We start from the raw sequence: 24,494 nt of genomic DNA, 5'->3' as shown, positions 1-24,494 counted from the left end.
ATGCCACTGGAGCATGCGGTAGGAAAAAAGAGACTGCTGTATAAAGTATGTACAGAGCTGTCTCTGCTCTTGCAGGCAAGTTGTCTCAAGAAAAGAAAAGTGTCAAAAAATAAGATTATCTGTCTCAGTTTACAAGAGTCTTCTTGCCAAGGCACTGTTGAATGGGCTGTTTCCAACAGCAGCAAGGACAGTGTGCTAGGAGGTACTGCTTACATAATTCAACACACAAAGTGCTTTTTGTTCATCTCTTGCCAGTTCTAATGTCCCATCTATTTACATGACAGAAAGGAGCAAAGTGAGGGTTGACTTAATACGGGGGTGTGAGAAAAGCCTGTGTGCATGTTCATCTTGTCCCTATGGTAAGTACTGAAGAAGATGGTGCTTTGTGCAGTGCCCAATGCAAAGGGGTTAGGACTCTGAATAAGGCTGTTAGGTGTTGCTGTAATGCACACGGCAAATAATACCGAGGACGCTGGGCAACTGGCATTAGGGAGGAAAGTGGAAAGCGTGGAAGGGAAACTGGGAACCTGGGAAGTGTGGGAACAGGACAGAGATGAGGTTTGCAAAGTGGAAGGAAGGGAAAGTGAAGACAGAGCTGTGAGCTGAGGATCCCAGAAAGACTGAAAAGAAAGAAATGGGAGCCAAAGACTGCAATGGACTTGGTGGAAGGTTGACCTGAGTTTCAGTATGTTTGCAGTTCCTGACTAGGACACTAAGAGGCACATGCGTGTGTTCAATTATATGTAAAAGGAGGGCAGCATGACTAATTTTGAACCTGAAAGAAATTATTCCTGGGATTTATTCTCATCTGGAAAGTGATTCAACCACTACAGCGTTTCTGACTCAAATTTTTTTTGAGTGTCTCACAATCTTTGCTGTTTGACTTAAAACCTCAGCTCCTGCTGTTAGTCAGTTGGTAAACAATCCCATGTCTTTAAGAAAACACATTTTTAGCTCTGAAGTTTTTCAAGAAAAGTTTCAGAACAGGGCTTATATAGGCTTAAAAGGACAGGAAGAATTCAGAATTCCTACTATTTCTCTCTTATTTTCCTTTTCTTTCTTTTTCTAAGATCTCATGGTTTTAAGACAGTTAGTTACTTAATTTTGGTGCTGTTTTTCTATGAGTTTACAACAATAAACCTGAGAGTAGGTTCCACAGTGAGAGTACCTTAAGTCCACTTTTGGTCTTTTGTCATCTTACATTTACTTGTAACTGTTGAAATGTTGAATTGACTACATGTTTGTATGTGAGAAAAAAGAATGTATTATGGATGCTAAAAAACATCATCTGTCCTTTGAATACCTTATGCCAGTCACAAAATAAGACGATAGATCACACTGTAAAGCTAAATGGCAGTGAGGCCAGCTGTACCCTTGAGGAGTTTAATTTCTGTTTTCTGGAAAGGCCATGTCAGAAAATTGGCTGGAGTATAAGGAAATGGAAGGAGAGCAATAAACTGCCTGATTATTTCAGGATATGTCATAGGCTTAGTTTCGTTTCATGAATTAGTTTCATTTCTTCTGGCTCCTTTCACTCTTCCTGGGTGGAGATGGTAAATAGAAAAGCACCAGGAGAAGCTGAAAAAGGCTATTGGTTCTCCTTGCTACAGGACGCTACAGAGGTAATAGTGTCTCTCTTCCTTCTTTTTTAAATAATCATGAAATTTTTAATTGTTATCTTTAATTCATTCCTTTTGATAGTTGAATGTGAGAAGGGTGCATAGGAGTCTAACATTAGTATGATTACAAAAAGGTTCCCAGGACTAGCATTTGTCATTTTCTGGGGGGAAAAAAAAACAATAAAAAAGAAAAGAAATTAGTATCTCTGCCATCTTATAGCTATATTATATAAAACACAGGGATTATTTCCTCTTTAAGGAAATGATTGAAAGATGGCATTTAAATTGGAATGCATTTTTTTAAATACATAGCTTGTAGGGCACTGTTCAGAAACATGGTCTAGATGACAGTGTGCATTTATAGCTTTTTAAGCAATGCGTTACTTCGTTTCCTCTGAGAAGACAGATGGAGTTAATGACTGACATACAGACAGTTCTGGTAAGGGAGGGATGTTATCCCACTTCTACTATTAGCAGGTCATTCAGGTATCAAGTTTTGCCTGTAGATTCTGGCCAGTTTCAGAAGGACACTTGAAAAATTGCCACTCGTTTTCTTCTTTCTTTCTGTCTGTCTGTCTGTTTTTCTGCCTTTGTTTCTGCTTGCTTTTGATATTGTGAAGGCTCAGTACACAAAGAAATGACTGTGCCTGCATGGCACAGTGAAGGGTTGCCTCGACTTATCTAACTTTATTCAGACCCAGAGGCAGAATAGCTGGGTAGCCACAGAGATCCACACATGTTTATTTACTCTGCTGCTTAATTTTGATATCTTTTTTAGTCTGTATCTCCATGTGGCACTTTAGTCTGCACTGTAGACCTAGAAGAAAAGGGGGTTTGTGTGTGTTGTAGGAAACAGCCCTTACACTGGAATGAATCAAGGCTGGCACTTTTTTGTCAGACTCTTTAACTCTCAGTACCCTGGTTGTGTCACAAGTTTACCTGTCTTTCAAGATCTCCTTTTTTTTTCTTGTGGCCTTACTACACTATTTTTGCATTTCATCTTATTTCTTATAAGGGTGGCTAAAGCTTTCTGTATGAACTTTGTGAATGAAATACATTCATGTTTATGAGGCCACATATTAAAACCTGTACATGACTGACCCTAAACCCAGCCCAAGAAATGTAAACAATAATGTGAAAGGGATAGAAAATTGTTGCTGGGTGACATTTCTGGTAAAACAAAAAAATCACGGGAAGTGTTTTTCCCTCTAAATTGAAGGGAAGGGAGAGAATAGATTGGATGGAGAAGAGAGGCAATAGAAGGAATTATTATTAGAAACATTATTATTAATAAATTATTTCATATGGCAATAGAAAATGACAAAAGAATCTGGCTGTCAGAGAATGGGGAATGTATGTTTGTTACAGGTTGAGTATTGAGCCCTCACTCAAGGGAAAAAAGTCTATATTCATTAATAGGAAGAAAAAAGATCACACTGAAACAGTAGTGAAAAGGGAGGTGTGGAGAAAGATGAAGGAACTGTGAAATGAATGCCTATAAAGAAAAGAAAGTCAGTCAGTTATCTTTTATTGCTGGTCAAAAATTGAACATTTTCCCTCTAGTCATTTAAGTTTGTTTTTTATTTTAGTGTTTTCTTTTATGTATCAGCTATACATTGCTATTTGGGTATCTCAACATATGAATGGATCTTTTCTGGAAATATATTTGGGCTCATGACTGTTTAGTCTGTCTGACCAAGGATCAGGACTAAAGACTTGTAAGCTGTTGTTTAAAGGAGACAAGAATATAAAAAAATGCAACTTCTTTATTGTTTTATTAAAAAGAAGGCCTGAACAGGAAGTGTGGAATTAATCTGTTCTTTTTTTTCCTCTCTCTGAACTTGTTTTACACGTTGGGAATACAACTTATGTGGTGTCTGATCTTCCTGTTTTGACATCTGCTCAAATTAGAAAATCTGCAAGTTTAATTCAGCCAAAAAATTAACAGAACCACAGTTATTTCAAGAAAAAAATGTGTTTCTTCTCATTCTTTTTCCCAAGTGTTTGAGTCGAGCAGATTTGGGCGGGGTGAGATGGGTAAAATCCCTGGCTTTGAAAAATATGGTGATCATTTTTTTCTTTAAATCATTTTCTTTGTTGTTCACTTTCCCTGGAAAATGTCACATTGTAAGCCTCCAATTTCTTCAGTCACCCATAGAATCTTCCAGGAAAAGCTCTCAACAAAACTTCCCTTTCAAATAAAGAAAACTCAAGCAAGAAAATAAAAAAACCTCCCAATCTTCCTTTTTCAAACATAATGTTGAGCAAAGATCTTTATTTGCTTTTTGAGAGGCAATTTTAAATAGAAGAAGGAGCCCTAAGATACTGAGCTCCTAAAATATATGTAAAAGGCTAGACTTGCCTCTGACAAATATTTCTATTACAAGAGAGGGCAGCTGGCTGCCCAGCAGAATATGGCTTTGTGTTTCGGACTTCCATTGCCAGTGGTCCATCCATGTAAACTCTCTTTGTGCAGACGTGCAGCTGTGAAAAGGTGACCGAAGTTAAGCATTCACACACTCTGTCCAAACCTGCCCAGTAGGTGCCATAGTGACTGAGCTTCTCAAAACACTTTTCAGCAAAATATTTCACTGAGAACAATGGGCTTTCCACAAAAACTAACTTAGCATTTTGTTGTTGTTGTTGTTGTTCAGAATATTCTTGTTTACTCTGTTGCAACTCTGTTTCTAAAAACTCATAAAAGCGGAGGAGAGGTAGGGAGAAGTGTTTCAAATTTATCTTCTGGAGAGCAGTTTCATTGATTCTAAAAGAGCTGTGTCACGTGATATCCGCTGAAGGATTGACTCAGTAAATAACAGTGGTGTTTTGATTTTCTCTGCTGTTACTACTATTGCAAGTTGGATTCACTCAATGCCCCATGTTTGATTTCAGAAGCTGTACAGAAGAGCGGCTGGACCAGACAGTAATTGCCTTTTAGTGAAACACTTATGAACAAGCCACATGCTAAGCCAAGAAATCAGCAGGTCATGGATGATAAACGTTTGCGTTCTCTTCCAGAGGAAAGAAACGTGTTACCTTCCAAAACAGCATTTATAGATGCTTCTATAGTACCTCTTCCACCAGATTTAGATGATCAAGAAGCTCCTCTGAAAGAAAACAAGATGGCATTACAGGCAGCAATGCAAAACTCTGTGTATGAGAGAAAGCCTCAACAGGAGCAGAAACAGTTGGAGAAAATATATTACCGAGTAGAGCATGAGGTAAGCCAGATAGCAGAGGAGGGCATAGATGCTCCCCACAGTTACTCCTGTGTTTCACTTTGTGCCCCCAAATCAGTTCCTGTGTATCCTTGGGTAATCTGCACTTGTTAGGTCTAAGGGCAGGACTAATTCTGGGGTCAGGACCCAAGCAGTCATTTGTGTAACTAGGAAGATGTCTACATACAATTCATCTGCAGGCATAAAAAATACAAGTACAGAAAATAAGATGGCAACAGTCTAGCAGCAAATTTCCTGTATAATGTATATCTGTTTTATTGGTCACAATTAGCAAATGGTAAATGGAAATCCTAGAATCTAAGATGTTTTTTACTGAAGACTCCACTACATTCAACAGGAATATAAAGAAATGTTAATATATGTCTGTGTTCTGTATTTAACACTGGAATGGCAAAACAGATTTTTTTTTTTTTTTAAGTCTTTGGCATAGTAGTGAAGTTCTGAAGAATGGTTAAGCATTTACTAGTTAGTAAACATTGTAATGAAGATAGTGGGGAGGTGTTACCAAAATGGTTTTAAAATATCTGTATCCAGGGATGAGTACTATCTTTCTTGTCTTTGAAAGAAAAATTTGCTTTTCTTGCTTACATCTGATACACATATTTTCAGAGGTGGCTTTCTTAGATCAAGGTGATGGTTAGCCACTTCAGGTTTAATTTTCTAAAAATCAGGTGTGAATGCATTTGGGCTGTTAAGTCCTATAAAATATTGATGTTCTCAAAATGGCTTTTCTAAATGCAGCAGTCAGACTGGAACATGAAAAGAGGAACTGGGAGAAGGGACCAAGTTGATCTTTATACACTTAGCTGGAAATATTTAACAGCAGGCAAACCAGTTTTGGAAAGGGCTGGAAAGAAATTGGTTTGATTTCATAAAAATGAAGATCCTGTGTTAACATTTGGTACATAGCACCCAAAACAAAAAGTGACATTAATTAGTCGTTTAAAAGAAATCACTCACTTTCACTTACCTTACCTTACTTTAAACTAAAATGAGGCAATGAAAGAAGACATCGTGATTTAAAAGATTTTTTGCCACTTATTAAGGACACTAGAACAGAATCTTTTTGATGTCTGCACACAAACTAAATCTTCAGACTTCAAAATAAAGATTTAATATGTTTTTCTGTACTAAATTGTCTTATTACTGAGACCAGCCTTCATTTGCATACATATCCTTCAGTACATTTGTAGATGAGTAAAATAAGAATGGCAGTTATTAAAAAAATAAATGAACAAAACACATTTAGTAGTGGGTTCTCCTCTTACTTTCCACCTGCACAGTTCTCAGATGATAGCTTACAAAGTTTGGTATTTTTATCAAAGATGCTTCAATCACTAAGCCAACCTCAACTGATTTTGTTGTATTTGCAGACACCTATTTATAACACAGAGGTGCAAGTATGTACGGTGATACAAAGTATAGAATGACATCAGTACATAAGGTTTATTAGAGGATGATGAGCTGGAAGAGATTCCTAGAAGATTTTTGTGAAAATAACTTATCTAAAAGTTACAGAAAATGCAATATAACTTTAATTCTAGCAGAAGAAAGAACACACCTTGTACAACCAATATGAGCAAAAGATCCGCCCCTGCATTGATCTCATCGACAGCCTGAGGGCTCTTGGAATAGAAAAAGACCTGGCTTTGCCCTCGATTGCAGTGATTGGAGACCAGAGCTCTGGAAAAAGCTCCGTCCTAGAAGCCCTGTCTGGTATTGCTCTTCCTAGAGGAAATGGTAAGAATTTGTCCTCCCTTTCGCCTGAATTTCACTTTGATGAGGTGGAAGGGCTTTTTTTTCTTTCCATCTGGGAGTAGATAACTCATGACTGAGACAGTATCTAAATTGTGGGACACTGTCTAAATCATGGGCCTTCTCAGCTCTGATTTCCATTAGAAGAAATGGATGTGCAGGTTGGGGACTGCAGCGTTACGCCAACAGGTTGCATGGTCTGGACAATCGAGGGATCAGGACTAAGAGAAGCAGTTAAATTAGTAGTTAATTATTGACAGCCTGAGAAGTAGCACCAGCCGACTCAGGGTATTCCCCAGAAAGCAATAGTACAAATGCAGCAGAGTGTCGGTTCTGTATGAAACGCTAATTTTGAAATTCGCTTTCTTGGGGTTAGTTTTTTTTGGATCAAAGTTTTCTTACAGCATTTTGTTGGCAGAAAATGTAAAATAACCTTTACTTATGAATGCCTGCCTTGGCTGTTATTCAAGTCAGAGAAGACTGTTGAAAGAGTTTATTTGAAGCTCAAGAAGATTCACCTTCCAGCTCCATATATATATGTGTATGTGTGCGCGCATGTATGTATATACACACCTATAATTTCTACAAGTTCTGCATTAGCTGAAATTGCCTCAGTCCTCAGCACATCTAGTCTTTCAAGTCGGACTTGAGAAAAACCTTTTTCATAGGATGGTGGTGCAGCACTGAAACAGGTCACCCAGGGAGGCTGTAAATCTCCATCCTTGGAGGTTAGCAAGACATGGTTGGACAAAGCTGAGGCTGATCACATCCAGAGCTGGTGACAGCCCTGCTTGGAATGGGAAGCTGGATGAGAGCCCTTTCAGGTCCCTTGGAACATTTTTGTGGCTCTATGCAAAGTACTAGGTATCTTTGTGTACACTACTCCATCCGCAGCACACACTCCGTGTATTATATGTAACAACTGCTAACATGAGTTAATTCCATCTTTGAAACTATTATAGGTATTGTTACTAGATGTCCCTTGGAACTTAAACTCAAAAAAACACCCGCTACACAGAAATGGAAAGGGAAAATTAGTTACCACAATACCAGTGAAGAGCTCAAGAACCCCTCAGAGGTGGAGAAAGCAATAAGAGGAGGTAAGCTATAACATATTCCCCTCTGATCTGACTTGCTCAGTCTCTTGTGAATACTTTCTCCCCTTTCTTAGGCTGGACAGCGGTCCCCAGACTAACACAGTGATCATAATGGCCACAACCAAATTTAGAGCAGAAAAAAGTGGGATAGCATAATATACATCAAGAGAGTTGTACTACTCACCACTTCAGTGGTGGAGATGATCCATGACATCTGATAAAAGCTCAGGCCATGTCCTCAACTGGATGTTGTTTGTTTGGTTTTGGAAGGTTGTCTGTTGAGTTGTGAACATGCTAAAACTTAAATGGCTCATATTTTCAGTACTAAAGCCCAGGGAAAGCTTGTGGTATCTGGGGCTGGAAACCTTATGATTTTGGAGAGAATGAAAGAGCACACAGTGGAGGGCATATAGAGTTTCTACCAGTTACTGTGAACACAGTCCCAAGCATTGCCCTTCCCTTTTTGCAGCTTTACTTTTATGATATTTCATGCAATGCAAGAAAACATTTTTCTTACCCAAAGGGCAAATAAGCGCGTGCCCTAAATGTGAAAGCTGGATTGTCCTTATATTCTTGATTTGCACAGCTCTACCACATTGTCATGTTGCTTCACTAGTTTTTCCATATATTACTTGGAGGTTTTCAATAAATACTTCAAAAATTGGTGGTGGTGTGAACTGAGTAAACTAACTACAGAGCTGAACATCTCTCATGAGAAGTTACTTGTTTTGATATCAAAAACCGAACAGAAGTTATAAAATTGCATAGCTCTATGAAGTAAATGAAACAAGTGTGATTCAGTGCTCACAGTAGAACATGGTGTTTCCTTGCTCCTCTGTGCTGTTCATGGTCCTAGTCTTATTTCTTTATAATACATGGGATAAATTACTTGACCTCTCAAACTTGCTATCAACTTGTGAAGAATATAGAATAATATCTATTTATCTTTCAAGGCAGCCAAGAATTAATTAATGTCTACAAAGAGTTTTGACATTCAGAAGGCTCTTCTGCAACTGACTACTATCTTGTCCTATCACTTTTGTTATAGTTTATTTACATATATTTTGTCTGTTTATATGACACTTAATAAGTATATGCTCTGTAAAAGATTACAGTTCACATTCCAAAAGGAGTCCATGTATTCCCTAATAATTTCCTTAGGATTTTGCATAAATGGATTTCTGTGCATGGCTGCACCTGAAAAAAGCCATGCCTAGAAGTGCCTTAGGTGGTTGTAGATACTTTTCAAAGTCATTGTATTCCTATTTCAACTTCACTTTGATGCATTTTTTGAACCTTGTATTCATTGCCTTGCTCTTTTTTCCTTGTAGCCCAGGATGTTGTGGCTGGTACTAAAGGTGCCATTAGTAGAGAACTAATTTCCCTAGAAGTCTGGTCCCCGACTGTCCCAGACCTGACACTAATTGATCTTCCTGGAATTGCTAGAGTGGCCGTAGGAGATCAGCCAGAAGACATTGGGGAACAGGTAAAACTCAGTCTTATGTGCTAACTTGTGCAAAGGGTCACTTTTGTAACCTACCTTAAATGTGAATCTTTGGTATAGCATGCTGGGATTGTTATACTCGGCTTCCAGGCCAGAATTAGAGCTATGATATTGTAGCTAACAAACAGGCCTATTTTTCAGGCAAGGCAGTGCTGGAAAGAACAGCAAGAATCAGGATCTTCTTTCTGTGCTGTAGTGCAGGAGGAAGCTGCCCAGGCTAGCTGTAAATGAGTCTTCTCGGGTGCCTGACACAACCCCCCATGGCAGCATGGCATAACTCAGTCATATTGACCCTGTTTCACAGGCAGACTGTCTCTGAACGCAGTGCTGCCTCAGTGTCCCTTGGCTGGACTGCAGACTGGAAGATAGATGCATCTCAAAATGACTTGCATCTAACCAGTTCTGTGGATGTATTTGGCAAAGGTGACTATAGCCGAGTTCATGGAAGTTCCTCTGGAGCAAGAAGTTCCTCTGATTGTCTTATTGGTTGAGTGCTCTGTTGCCCCTTACATGAAGGGTAGATCAGAATGTGACCCATTCTGTTTTCTTCTGATCACATAAAGGATCCCAGCAGACCCTTTGCGAAGTAAACAGAAAATGTATTAAAGTGAAGGGGATCTGTAGTCTTCTTCATGTGGCTTTTAGAAGAAAATGCTAGGCAATATAAATATAGCTGTACAAGGACAGGACCTGAGGGTGATGGGCAGGAACTGGGTATATTATTTCTAGTAAGATAGCTTGAAGTAGAAACTTGGCATGAGAGTAGCACAAACTAAACTGGACATATCAGTTTAAGAATGAGACAGGATTGGGTAATCTTGCAAGAGTAGCAAAGGAAATACAAGTGGGCTTTACTCTTGGGACAGGAGTAATTTAATTCTACAATTAGATAGTAATTTTTCTGTTGTATACAGAAGAAAGCAGCTAATGTGACATCATCCGTACATTTCCATTGTCCCCAGATGCCTGCATGTTTCAGACATGGAGGGTATAGCATTTTATTGTGTCAGAAATCAGGGTGGAAGGCAAGTAGAAAAGATAGGGACAACTTTGCCAAAACTCTGAATAAAGAGTTAATTTAATTCAGCGTAAGCACAATAGAGCAGTGTGAACCTTTTGCAGTACAACACAAACCATGAGAAACTGTTAGTTTGGCACTGAAACATGGAAACAGTGCCAACTAAACGTCATGTGAGATTTGTTTTTACGCTAATCATCCACTGAAATACAAGCCAAAGGCATTTGCCTTCTTTTCAGAGATACAAATTTGAGATTTATCAGCACAATCTAGTTTGCTTTCTTTCCATAGGTTTGTAATTAGGCATCAGAATTTGTTTTTCTTACACATGATTATTTATGAAATATTAATATTTCCATCATGAAAGATTATATGCATGTGAGGATATGGGGTTTTTATAGCTTTTAGGACAAGTATAACAACAGTCTGTTCTCATTCATGTTAGATGTTTGGATTTATCTTTAGATAGTAAAAGCGGCTGCCTTCTTTTGCTGACATTTCCATGCCATCCTTTACAATGTAAAAGTATCCTCAGAATATGTGACATTTCATGCCATCAGACAGTGAAGTAACTGGTATTGACAGATATGGTCACATCCTACATGCTAGCATCTGATTTTACTGAACTTCATTACTGCTGTGTTACCTTACAGATCAAAAAGCTACTTAAAAACATTATTGGCAACAAAGAGACACTCAATTTGGTAGTGGTGCCCTGTAATGTGGATATCGCAACAACAGAAGCACTGAAAATGGCTCAAGAGGTGGACCCCAAGGGAGAAAGGACACTAGGTGAGACTTTCTGTGCTACAAGTTGAAGAGAAGTGCAAATCTTTTTTCCATGAAAGTCTAGTGTTTTATACTCCACACCGGTTCTGCAAAGTTAGCTACTACAAGAAAAAAAAAAAAAACAGCCTAAATAAACTATTGCGAATTTATTTACAAAACTGGAAGAGAGACAGTAGCTCTAAGAATGCCTCAGTTTTGAGTCTTGCTGACTTTCATGATATGAACAGTTGAAAATTTAAAACCTCAGAGTTAGTGGTGGGAAAACCTTACTGTTGTCCATTGAAAATATAGGCAAGGCAAAAGGTGTGGTGGGAGTTCAACTGTAGAGTGAGTTTTACAGTGCAAAACCCAGGAGCTTAGAGCTTTCTAGGAAAGAAAAAGCAAAACGAAGATAAGAAGTTACTTTAGAAAACACTGTACAGAACATTCCCAGAATCACAGAATGGTTGAGGTTGGAAGGGACCTCTGGAGATCATCTAGTCCAACCCCCCTGCTCAAGCAGGGTCACCTAGAGCACATTGCACAGGATCGCGTCCAGGCGGGTTTTGAATATCTCTAGAGAAGGAGACTCCACAACCTCTCTGGGCAACCTGTTCCAGTGCTCTGACACCCTCACAGTGAAGAAGTTTTTCCTCATGTTCAGATGGAAGTGTCTGTGTTTCAGTTTGTGCCCGTTGCCTCGCGTCCTGTCGCTGGGCACCACTGAAAAGAGTCTGGTCCCATCTTCTCGACACCCTCCCTTCAGATACTTGTACACGTTGATAAGATCTCCTCTCAGCCTTCTCTTCTCCAAGCTAAACAGGCCCAGCTCTCTCAGCCTTTCCTCATAAGAGAGATGCTCCAGTCCCCTAATCATCTTTGAAGCCCTTCGCTGGACTTGCTCCAGTAGTGCCACATCCCTCTTGTACTGGGGGGTCCAGAACTGGACGCAGTACTCCAGATGTGGCCTCAGCAGGGCTGAGTAGAGGGGGAGGATCACCTCCCTTGACCTGCTGGCAACACTTCCTGATGCACCCCAGGATACCATTGGCCTTCTTGGCCACAAGGGCACATTGCTGCCTCATGCTTAACTTGGTGTCCACCAGCACTCCCAGGTCCTTCTCAGCAGAGCTGCTTTCCAGCAGGTCAGCCCCCAACATGTCCTGGTGCCTGGGGTTATTCCTCCCCAGGTGCAGGACCCTGCACTTGCTTTTGTTGAACTTCATGAGGTTCCTCTCTGCCCACCTCTCCAGCCTGTCCAGGTCTCTCTGAATGGCAGCACAGCCCTCTGGGGTATCAGCCACTCCTCCCAGTTTTGTATCATCAGCAAACTTGCTGAGGGTGCACTCTGTGCCTTCATCCAGGTCATTGATGAAGAAGCTGAACAAGACTGGACCCAGTCCTGACCCCTGGGGGACACCGCTAGCTACAGGCCTCCAACTAGACTCTGTGCCACTGATCACAACCCTCTGAGCTCTGCCATTCAGCCAGTTCTCAATCCACCTCACTGTCCACTCATCCAGCCCACACTTCCTGAGCTTGTCTATGAGGATGTCATGGGAGACAGTGTCAAAAGCCCTGCTGAAGTCAAGGTAGACAACATCCACTGCTGTCCCCTCATCTACCCAGCCAGTCATTCCATCATAGAAGGCTATCAGATTGGTTAGGCATGATTTCCCCTTGGTGAAGCCATGCTGACTACTCCTGATCACCTTCTTTTCCTCCACATGCTTGGAGATGGCTTCCAGGATGAGCTGCTCCATCACCTTTCTAGGGATGCAGGTGAGGCTGACTGGCCTGTAGTTCCCTGGGTCCTCCTTCTTGCCCTTTTTGAAGACTGGGGTGACATTGGCTTTCTTCCAGTCCTCAGGCACCTCTCCTGTTCTCCATGACCTTTCAAAGATGATGGAGAGTGGCTTAGCAATAACATCCACCAGCTCCCTCAGCACTCGTGGGTGCATCCCATTGGGGCCCATGGATTTGTGGGTGTCAAGTTTGCTTAAATGATCTCTAACCTGATCCTCAAGCAAGGGAAATTCTTCCTTTCTCCAGACTTTCTCTCTTGCCTCCAGGGTCTGGGGTTCCTGAGGGCTGGCCTGAGCAGTAAAGACTGAAGCAAAGAAGTCATTCAGTAACTCTGCCTTCTCTGCACCCTTCTCGTCACCAGGACACCCACCCCATTCAGCAACATTCCTGCTCTGATGATGAGATATCCTAATGGATCTTCTCCACCTTTAACTTCTGTGCACAACTAACTTTCTCTCTGTGTAACTTCACAGGAATCCTCACAAAACCTGATTTGGTGGACAAAGGAACTGAAGAGTCTATTGTTAACATAATACGAAATCTGACTGTCCCCCTCAAAAAAGGTTACATGATCGTGAAGTGTCGTGGGCAACAGGACATCCACAACAATCTGACCTTAGCCTCTGCAATCCAGCAGGAGAAAGAATTCTTTGAGACTCATCAACATTTTAGGTAGTTCTCACATAAAGGACCTAATCCAAAACACTAAAGTCACTGAAAAACCTCCTGTTGACTTACTGAGATTTCAGTTAGGATTACAAACAGGAATTCTATTTGGTATTTGTCATTGCCTATGTAGTGTTGCCTTTCAGTAAGCGAGCAGAATTTTACATGTCAAATAATCTTTTCAAATATATTTTGGATGCAAGTTTGATGTATTGCTTAACCCTGGGAGAAGTGTAATGAACTTCAGAAGTTCAGAATAGTCTCAAGGAAGTCAGGCCAAGTATCTGAGCACTTCAAGTTAAGTACTTGCTGAGTATTTCTATTCACTGGGAAACATCGTGAAACTTATCAAGAGAAAAAAATACTGCTTGTGTTGAGGGCACAGTTTTCCCCAGAAGATGACTTGGCAGCAAATCAGCTGTAGTACAATTACAGGTGAAAAGGATTTTAATTCAGTATACTTACTATATGCAGCAACAATGCAGAGTATATTAATGTGCTGATAGCAAATGCTATTTTCAGTCTTCTCTGTTTCCTTTTCTTTAGCAAGTAGCAATAGCTGTCAAATCTTGTGTAAAAGCTGTTGTGTCCAGAAGCTCCTGAGTTGCTCCTGTATCTGAGTTGCTCCTGTAACCCCCTTTACTTAATTCATGTAGCAGGAAAAACAAAGCAGAACATCAGTGCTGCTCCCCTGCCTTGCAAAAGTGCTCTGTCCATAATGACCTTTTCCCCTTTTTTTGCAGCATTCTTCTGAATGAAGGAAAGGCTACTGTCCCTCTTCTGGCAGAGAAGCTCACAGGTGAACTTGTGGGACATATTATTGTAAGTAACAGAGATGTCATATTAAGCTCTTTCTATCTGTTACTATTTAAAAATAAGCCAAATCCTTCAGCCTTGGATTGCAACTAAAAGAAATTTTGTTATATGCATAGTATTTAATTAACCTTCAACCTGGCAATTTGAGAACAATTGAGCTGAGAGTTATAGGTAGGAAAACCTTTAGCCTAAGTAAGGATTGACAACAAGCAAATCACTTCATTTGCCTGTGACTCATAACTCCTGCTTTTTTTAATGGCAGTCATGATATTTGCTTTTGTTTGTGAAGAGCTTTGATAGGCTGGGTGACAAGTTATTACTGTCAGGTTTCTAAAACAGAATAATTTCTATCAACTTAATATGTCTTCAAAATCTCAAGTAAAAATTTAATTATTTTATTATACTATGATGCTAATATATTGTTTTATTATATATATATAAATATATATAATTATAATATATATTATTCTATTGCAGGAAATGCTAAAATACAAGGATCTTTTAAATTCAGTCCTGAAGGAGGACAAAATATGTATTTATGTAAACTTACATAAAATAAGCAACTCAACAGCTATGTTCAGTCACATAAATATCAGGAATTGAGGGTTCAGTACCTTCCCCACATCACCACCTCCCTGCTACAACTGGCTGGGAAATACTTTTTGGCTCACACTGTAGGTGAAACCTTGTGCTAGACCACAGCTGCTCTGCCCACCTCACAGCGAGGTCCAGCCCTGACATTAAAGCCTCCCCCCAGTCTTTTCTCAGTGAAGGTCATATTTGCACTTCTGTGCTATCCTACTATCATACATGGGATAGAGACTGGGAGCTGCTCTTGGACTCCCAACAGCAGCAAAGCTTAAGTGCAGGCCTGGGTCACTCTCAGTACAGTTTTGTTTTCTGCCAAAAAAAAAAAAAAAAGACCTGTTCAACCTACCTAAGCATCTTTCTTTCATGCCCACCCTCCAGAAAACTTTGCCTACACTAGAGAACCAAATACGCAGCGAACTCCAAAAAACATTGCAAGAACTACATAAATACAGGCGAGGCATGCCCACAACAGAGTCTGATAAGCTGATTTTCCTCACAGATGTAAGTATTGATATTGGTTTGGTTACAGAACAGCACAAGGAGGTAGTTGCTGGAGAGAGAAATGTTCTAAAGATGGTAAGGAAGTGAAGCATTGGTATGGATCACGAGGGGAACTTGTAGGACCTGCCATTGAAGGATTTTGACAGTAAATTACACAAATATCTGCCATCATGCCTCCTGACAAAAATAATAGACTAGAGGACCTTCCAGCACTATTTTCTGTGATTACGTGACCAGAGAACTGGAGAACAACTTGATTGATTGATTGATTGATTGGTCAAAATCAATCATGTCGGAGAGGGAAAACCTACACTCTTGCTAGCTTAGCATTTTGGAAGATTCCCATTGTTTATGGCTGTCATAAAATTAAATGAGGCCCTGATATCAAAATATGGTTTGCAAGTCCAGCTGGGTGTCTCTCCTCGTGGGAAAATCATCACTCACGGTAAATTTTCTGCAGGCCAGTGGAGGTGCTTGTGCAGGCCCATCAGCCTTCAAAGATTTTGTATAAGTCTGATCAGTTAAAATTTAGTAAATGGTTCTGAGGGCCCAGAGATCAAGTTCATTTTCCCCTAGATGTGCTGGCTTTGCAGAAATATCAGGAGCTAAGAGCAAAAGAGAATTAAGGATGTTTTCAATGAACCATGGCCCTATTTGAACATCAAATGACTGAAGATTTGCTTAACATATACAAATTAGTCTGAAGAAATGAAACTTTACTACATTGCTTGCTTGTTTTTAATTTATTACAGATAATCAAACTGTTTAATGAAGATATTGCTCATTCAATGCATGGAGAGGAACATTTGTCTGGAAACGAAATCAGACTGTTTACAAAAATCCGCAGAGAGTTTCAAAACTGGGAAAAAGTTCTCCAAGACAGTAGTATAAAGGGTAAGCATAGAAAAAAAATCACTTGCAGTTGATCTGAAAGATTCCATTCCCTTGCTTTTAAATTAAGATACAGCACCACCAATACATTGTTTTTCAAGAAAGTGGAAAACAAGAAGCTACAAGCATTCATTTGCTGTAGTTCTAGGCAAGTTATGCTTTGGTTCTTGGTGACAGAGACACAGCTGGTGTAAACTGCTGTCATTACAGCGAGATCAGTTGACTTCCCTCTTCTCCCAGCAAAGCAATAAAATCAAGACAGTTGACCCTGGCAGAGAATTGGATGATGATTCTCTGAACCAGTCTTCTAAAAAATAAAATGGGAATGTTTTGGAATGTTGGTCATATTTGTTCTGTTTCAGCTCTGGTTTAAAGGGTGCAGAAAGCAATTTGAGTTTGAAATAACCACAGCCTTATAAAGAATACACCTTTCTGCACATCACCATCTTGCTAGTTGCCCACTGAACCCAGTTCTAAAATGAGGAGGAGGACACATGCACACACAGAACGCTGCTGCATACTCAACATCTTTTGCAGCATCTTTTTCACATCTTTCAGAAACCTCTCTCAGGAGAGATGTGGCATCAGCTGCCCATCAAGCAGTAGCTCTTGGCACAAGTTCTCTCTGGCACTGATATATGTCCATGACAGTATCACTAGTGACTCTAAAATGATAGATACAAATTGGGCCCAGAGATGCAGTCAGCCAGAAAAAGACATGCATATCTAGAGAGACAGACAGATATTGGTGTACTTCATTGTCTCTTATGTCCCATGGTGTACCAAGCCAATCAAAATGATATTATGGAGGCAGTAAAAGAGTAAGACAATGAGGGCACAAAGAAATAGATGAAAAATGGCAGAAAATGCTAGCAGAAGGGTGCAGCGATTTCACAGGACAAAGAGGAACTGAGTTGCAATAGATACATGCAAGCCGTCACGTTGCAGCTGAACCATAGCAGTCAATTCTCTGGGCCCTTTTAACTTATCCCAGTTGGTTTAAGCTAATATGTTTGATTTTACAATTGGACCAGGATAGAAGCACACGATGACTTTTACCATAGTGTAGCTGTTTGCATGCAATATGCTACCCCAGAATAATATTTACACATGTTCAGGTGAAGTGTTTGCTTGTGCAGCTGAAGAAGTACACTTACATAACTTGAAAACCAGAGGTAGTGTTAGGTAGCCCTTTCTCAATGAAAAAGCGTGGTTATGAGAAAGTGTTGGGATTTCTGAATTATTGCACGTTGGATAATTCTGTTTATCATTCATCAGGAGAAAGATGAAGTAAGTGTCAAAAGTAGGAGATAAATTGAATAGCTGAAACCTTGAACTTTCTGTTCCAAAGCTGACAGACATTGTTCTTGTGGCCATATTACAGCCTTGTACTACCTTCTCTCTGCGGGTATGTTTTCAAACTCTGAGCAAGATACTCCACATCTACTAGGGCTGGGGGTTTTTTGGTATTAATGAATTCATATAGCTGAACGTTAGAATGGAATGCAGTATTTCATGGCTTGATTTCTAATTCAACATGTGCACTTGATCCATAATTCACAAATTTGATCCAAAACCAGGTCAAAGTCAAAACCTTTTGAAACACACCTTTACCTGACTGTGTAAATCAATTCAAAAGGAATGTACATCATTTAAGATGGCAAATTCCTATAACATTAACCAAGGGATATTGACTGTTCTGTCTTAACCAAAAATATCTAGTCTACACTAGATTCCCTGAGATAAGACTGTTTAGTGGATTTTACTTTTTTTTTTTTTTTTTTTTAATACCTCAGAAATGGCTGGTACTGGCCACTTCTGAAAGAGTACCAATTCCAGAAAGAGCCAGTAATTTTGAGCCCTATCATCATTTCTGGGTTGTTTTCTGACAGTTTAGATGCTTAATCCAATGAGTGAAATGTCTCATTCATAAAGCAATAATGTGTGTTAGCTCAGTTCTATAGTAACTGCATTCCTTGAAAGATCAGCTCAATAGTATTTCTTCTCAAGAGCACTTTCAGAGAGAAGAAGTAGACTTCCTTCTTAAATCTGTAATTTATAAATTTAGTATTAAAGCAATTTTCTTTTAATTTTACAGTTACAAAAATTGTACCTCAAAAAGCGTGGAAATATGCAGCCCAGTATCGTGGACGGGAGCTCCCAGGCTTTACCAATTACAGGACATTTGAGAACATTGTAAAAGAGCAAATCACAGAACTGGAGGAGCCAGCTATTGCAATACTGAACGCCGTGGTCGGTACGTCTCATGGGCCACATGTGGCCTTCGCCCAGGGAGTGCAACACGCAAACCCTAAACTAGGAACCCAGTTTCTTTGCCAATTCATTGCATGAAATTATACATATTACACAGTGACTGTGGGGGTCGGGGGAAGGCTACGTAATTCACCCAGTAAAAAACACCAAAGGAAGGAGTATGTCACCATCCCATCTCCCCCAGAGCTGACCCACATGGCTAAAGTCCTGAATTAGACTTTGAGACTGTAAGATTTGGATAACAGTCCAATCCGAATAGCCCTTGGCAGGGGGAAGGAAGGTTTATTAGATATCTCTCGGCCCTTTCTGCAACGAGGCTACCGGGCAGAAAGGGATGCAAATGTCAGAAGGAGAATAACCCAGAGAAAGCCTGACTTAGTAATCAGCGAGCAGGATGCTTGTCTTCCAGTTCCTGCGCTACTCTTCTGTGCAAACAGCTCACGGCAAAGTAGCAGCACCAGCGCCCCCTTTGCCCACACTTGCCAATGAAAGCAACTACTGTTTCTGCATGCTGTGCCAGACTCAGCACTCTTTATTGTATGCATTAGCCCCACTTTCTGGATAGGCCGCTCAGAGGGCGAAAGGCAGCTGTGCTTACATGGCTAAGGGATGGCACATGTGGTCAGACACAGCTACAAGTATGTAAATTGTTTTATCAAAGATATCTCAGAATTATTCAATGTCTCAGGTGGTAAGCAGTTACAGGAGGTCTTCTGTGGCTCACACTCTTGGATCTAGGAATATAAATTCCCCCTTAAGTTGTTTTTATTGGATATGAAAGTATATTGCATTAGCATAGCTGCCTAGCTATGTTTGGATAAATTTGGAAAGAGAATAGTTTTCCCAAGCCTCATATTAACAATAGCTTGAAAACCTCACTTGCTTGCCCGACTTCATTTTGTTTCTCTCTTCTTCCCTTAGGACTGGTTGAAGAGTCTTTTTTGGAAGTCACTAAAAAGCATTTTGCTGATTTTCACAATCTGTATAGAGCTGCTAAGGTGAGAGGCTACCTATAACCTGGGTTAAGACAAGAGCAAGACAGAAAGGCACTTGTAAATACAGCTTTGCTTATGGTACCTCTCCAATTACATTACCTTTATGCAACCATGGAATTTCCTGCAGGTCTATGATTGTTGTAAAATAAGGAACAGATTGAAAACAATAGAATGTTTATAATGGAATTAATGAAAGTGCATTTTGTCAGATACATTTTGACAAAGTGTATTTCAATACCTTTTGACAAGGTCTAAAATGCAGATTTTTCATTCATTCTGGTTGCATTCTTGATGCACACAACACTGGGCAAAGAAAATCTGGTATGTCTGCCTTGGAGAGTTTAGAATTAATTTCAAATTTCAGTCCTGCAATGATTTATAAGCATGTAGGTAGCCTCAGAGAATTAAACAGTGCTTTTGGCTTTCTGAAAGGCAAGCCAGAGTGTTAATCAGTGTGGGAGTCTCACCTTTCATAAAAGAGAGCAGCAGTAGACAAGCCAAAACCACTCACCTGGGAGAGAACTGGCGATGCCTGTTCATGTTTTTGGTGCTTGAGTGTTTTGGGGTGGAGTGAAGTTGTCACTGAAGACCTTTTCTGAGAAAGAGCCCTGATGAAGAGGCTGGAAGCACTGAGGGCCAGCCAGGAAGGGGATTCCACTCACAGGGTCCTGCTTAAAAGGAAACTCAAAGGTCAGTGGGGGTGAAACAAGTGTTTGTTATGTGATGTGCATGGACAAACCCTTTTGAAGTCCCCAGCCAACCAGGCAGCAATCAAGCAAGTTATTTCAGCCAAGCACAGAGGTGTTTAGAGAGCTTCTTTAGTCGTAAGGTAAGGTGAGAGAGATGAAAAAGGGAGGAAGTTCTGGTAGGCATTAAAGACAAGAAGAAGACTTCAGTCTTTTAAGACTCCAGTCTAAGGGATGCTAAGAAAGCATTTCAAGAGACTTTAAGGGTGACTGAAGGGACCCTGCTGCAGAGTTTCAGATGAAAGTTTCAAAAAGACCAGGAAACAGCAGATTATTATAATAAAAATGCCAAATATTTAGGGGTTGATTTGCTGACATCAGATAGGAGACCGCAGTTTTTGAGGAGGGCGGGAGAGGAACTGGAGTTCACATCGGTAGCCACTGTTACTGCCTGCTGCAAAAGCAAAACGCAATCAAAATATCTGCCAAAACTGAGGGCAGACTGAACTCATCACTGGCAATTGCTGCCTGCTCCCATCAGGCTCGGTATTTTCCAAGGACCAGGTTTTGCCTGATCCTGCTCAGGAGTTTAATGAGGGGACATAATGTCACATTTCCCTGCTCTCTTTCACAAGAAGGGAACCGGTATCTAAACCATCAGGCTAGGATTAGACAGTGCGGCATTAAGGACTGTTGAACCCTGTGTCCAACCTTGCCTTTCCCTGGGAATGGTGCTAAGCACTGGCATCTTCGTAAAGGAAGCAAATGTCTTGGAGCTCACTGTTTTCTTCTTTCCTAGACCAGAATTGAAGACATTAAAGAGAGACAAGCAACAGAGGCCGAAAAGAACATCCGGACCCAGTTTAAAATGGAGAAAATTGTATACTGCCAGGACAACAGTTATATTGCTTCTTTAAAAACTGTTCAGGAAAAAAAAAAGAACGGCGAGGCAAAAATATACCCATCAGAGCTGAACTTTGGAACTCCTTCAATGCAAGATTCCTCCGTTGTCGATGAAATTGTTGCTCACACGCAGGCATATTTCAGTGTGAGTTTACAGACTACAATACAGCATTTCTGCTGCACCCTGAATATAGGCTATATATATAACTGTAGGCTATATCCCTCGTCCAGATCTCGCTGCAGTCAATACAAGTCTCTTTGGTGTAACAGCACCATACGCTAGCACCACCATGCAGGGAGTAGTACTCATGGGGTGCAAGTGCCCTATCCAGATAGACGCACAGTTTCTATCCAAATCAGCTGGAGCTTCTGGGCAGCCAGCGATGAAAATGCCTGGACAAAGCTGGCCCCACAGGCTGCATCAGCACACTCACTGCAGAGGTGTGCTTGTGGGCAGCTGGATCTGGAAATGGCAAAAGCCTGCAGGCTGTTAAAATGACAGCTGGCTCCTAAACCGCTTGTTAGCTAGCCCACAGCCTGGCACGGCTCTCTGTTGTGGTTGCCCCTCTCCCAGGGAGCATACCTTTGGCAAAGGGGTCCTCCTCTCACCCTGCTCCCGGCTTTTCATGGAGCAGGGGGTAGCTCCCTGCCCCCTACCTGGCCCCATGCAGCAGGCATGCTCACTTGCTGGCTTTGCCTCTGGGGACGAGTATTGTGGGGGAAAGGACAGGTACTCACCTGACTTGGGAAGAGGAGAGGATGAGGAAGAGCCCTTAGCCCTGTAGTTAGAAGTCACGGATACATGGATGAAAGCAAGCCCTGCTCCCCATCAAAGGAAGCAACAAGACAAAGCAGTCCTAGGATTGCCTTTCCAGCTACAAGTCTGTCCCACAGTTTTCAAATTATGCTGGTTTCCACTAGCTAAACAACACTGTTTACAGCATTTCTGCATTTGGTGCAGAGTTTGAGATCTCAGGTCAGCCTCCAACCACTCTGCATATTCCTGCTGCCAGCAGAAAGCCACTGCAGTGGCATTCAGTCACATCCTAAACTAACTGCCGGGGAGGAGGGATAGCAAAATGTTAACTTAAAATGGATTCGGCTATCCATAGAGATCAGGGCACCTATACTGTATTGCAGATAGCTCAATAGAAGGTAAATCTCTGAAAAGAAATTGGATTTTTTAAACACAAGGATCATATTAGAGAGCGACAGCAAAGAGAACACCTAGTATGAGAATTTGCTTTTCTGGCTTTGACCGTTGTTTCATAGAAGTCTCTCAGAAGTTAAATATTAATAATCAGTAGCTTAAGTAGTGGGTCACCTTGAATTTCAGTAGCAAGATTTTCACAAATTCCTACACTTAAATGTTCAGGCTGCTCTTCCAGGTTATTGCAGTGAGAGAGCAAGAGCCAAAGGCAAAATTGCATAAGCTTCCCCACCCTTCCCTTCCCCACTATACACTCTGCTAGTGGACAAAGTCTTGAATGCTAGTTGTACATTTTCATACTGCCTTGAGCACCAATTTTTCAACAGTAACAAACACCAGGGCATCATATCTCCATTGGATTTAAGATGCTTAGGCAAGGCTGAATTCACTTTTAGTGAGATTAGAGCCCTTAAATGCCCATGGCTTTTGAAAATAGCACACATGAGCCTACATCACTTATGGCAGCTCTGTCAAGGTCTGGGTGGGTTTCAGCTCCAGAAAACACCCACATTTAAAGCATCAGCCCTCCCTCTCTCCATAATCCGTGGTGTCCAGAGAACAGATAGGTTCAGTAAGTGCCTTAGCTGACCCAGCTCTGTATTGACTAGATCTCTGTGGACTAGGCAGGGAGCTTAAACACCCAGATTTAGGGATTTTTTTTTTTTTTTTTATCTTGAGCTGAACCCCCATCCTTATTGGTGAAAGATTTGCAGCTGGTGAGCTCTGAAGGTATTTAAGGCCAGAAAAACCTTAGATTTCACTGGTAACGGGCTGCCTAAGCCCTTTAGGACCTATAAATCAGGTGTGCCTTTACCTGGTCTTCCCACAGTCGTTCTCAAGTCAGGCCCCCCCCCCCACACACACACGAAGCAAGGAGAACAGCACCACTAGCATCTGTAGGCAACTCCCCCACACTCGAGCTCTCCCCTGGGAAGAGGAGAGTTGGGCTCAGGCCGCTCCTGGCGCTGGAGAGGCTTTGAACCTCCCGCTGCCCAAAAGCATAATCTAACACTCCCTCTCCTTCCCCCCCCCCCCGCCCCAATACAGATGCCTCTGTGGCAAGGACCTCTCAATCTCAGCTAGAGAGGGTGTCACATTAAGCAAAAAATTATCTTATTATGATACAAATAGTTGTAATGTATTCACAGCTAAATGTCACTGTTGCCAAAGACGTTTTTCCCTTAAGGCTAACGCTTACTCCAAAGCACTTATACTTAAAAGGGCACCCATGTCAAAAATAACATCTAAATAGAGGAATTTACCACCTTTGAAAAATCCCTGTCGGATCTCCTATATCATAGTGGATTGATATTGTTCATAGAAGTCAGGTTTGAAGCCAGAAATTGTTAACAAATATTATTTATCAGGTATGTCCTGGTACAGCTGTACCAATGATAACCTTTGATGGCCATGAGAGGTGTGTAGGGAATAGCCTACCTTGGGTTTAGATCCTTGAGGGGGAAAAAGAACAGCTGACATTCCCAAGTATCTTTGTTTTTTTGTTCTTTAGGCATGAAAGAGACTGATGACAATCATTATTTAGTTCCTAGAGGCACATACTCCTTGAACAGTAATTCAATAACATTTTTAAAATGTGCTGTCACTTCTTACTAGATTATCTATAACTCCTTCCTATTGCTTGTTTTATGGGGAAAAAAATACATAACTGTCATTTCTTTTTCTCTTCCTTGCAGGGAGCAAGGAATCGCCTTGCCAGTCAGATTCCTTTGATAATTCTGTTTTCTATCCTCCAAAACTTCGGAGATAACTTACAGATCACAATGTTACATCTTTTGCAAGAAAAAGAAAAGTTAACCTTTTTACTTCAGGAGGATGGTGAAGTTGCTAAATACAGGAATTCACTCACTCAGCGAGTTAATCGTCTCACCAAGGCCTGTCAGTATCTAAGAAACTTTGCCTCTCTGCAGCTTTCTTGAATTTTTTTTGAAGCGTTTTTCAACTGCTGTTTTCTAGTGTTATTGAAGAACTCTCTAAAATCTGCTAAAATTTTAATGTCAGCACTGATCTTTAACACTTATTTTTAGAATTCTCAAAATTGTTCTTTCTGCTTTATTTTCCACAGTAAGTTATACACAAACACATTTGCCAATGCATGAAATTAAACACGTTACCATATTTTTAAGCATTCATTTTA

General features: G+C 40.7%; 1 protein-coding gene across 1 annotated transcript; it reads left to right on the top strand.

The window, feature by feature from the left end:
- The first annotated feature begins 1,586 nt into the window (after positions 1-1,586).
- LOC106494909 (interferon-induced GTP-binding protein Mx-like) lies at positions 1,587-24,494 on the top strand. The gene is made up of 14 exons (XM_013955248.2): positions 1,587-1,622; positions 4,512-4,840; positions 6,403-6,598; positions 7,576-7,713; positions 9,042-9,196; positions 10,886-11,024; positions 13,280-13,478; positions 14,216-14,294; positions 15,258-15,380; positions 16,133-16,274; positions 18,370-18,528; positions 19,467-19,543; positions 21,026-21,274; positions 24,034-24,494. The coding sequence occupies exons 2-14, from the start codon at positions 4,568-4,570 to the stop codon at positions 24,274-24,276; spliced, it is 2,172 nt and encodes a 723-aa protein (XP_013810702.1). The 5' UTR covers positions 1,587-1,622; positions 4,512-4,567; the 3' UTR covers positions 24,277-24,494.

Source organism: Apteryx mantelli, chromosome 1 (genome assembly GCF_036417845.1).
Source record: "Apteryx mantelli isolate bAptMan1 chromosome 1, bAptMan1.hap1, whole genome shotgun sequence".
Taxonomy (NCBI): Eukaryota; Metazoa; Chordata; class Aves; order Apterygiformes; family Apterygidae; genus Apteryx; species Apteryx mantelli.
Note: the sequence above shows the minus strand (reverse complement) of the source record. Positions and strands in the feature narration are given on the sequence as shown.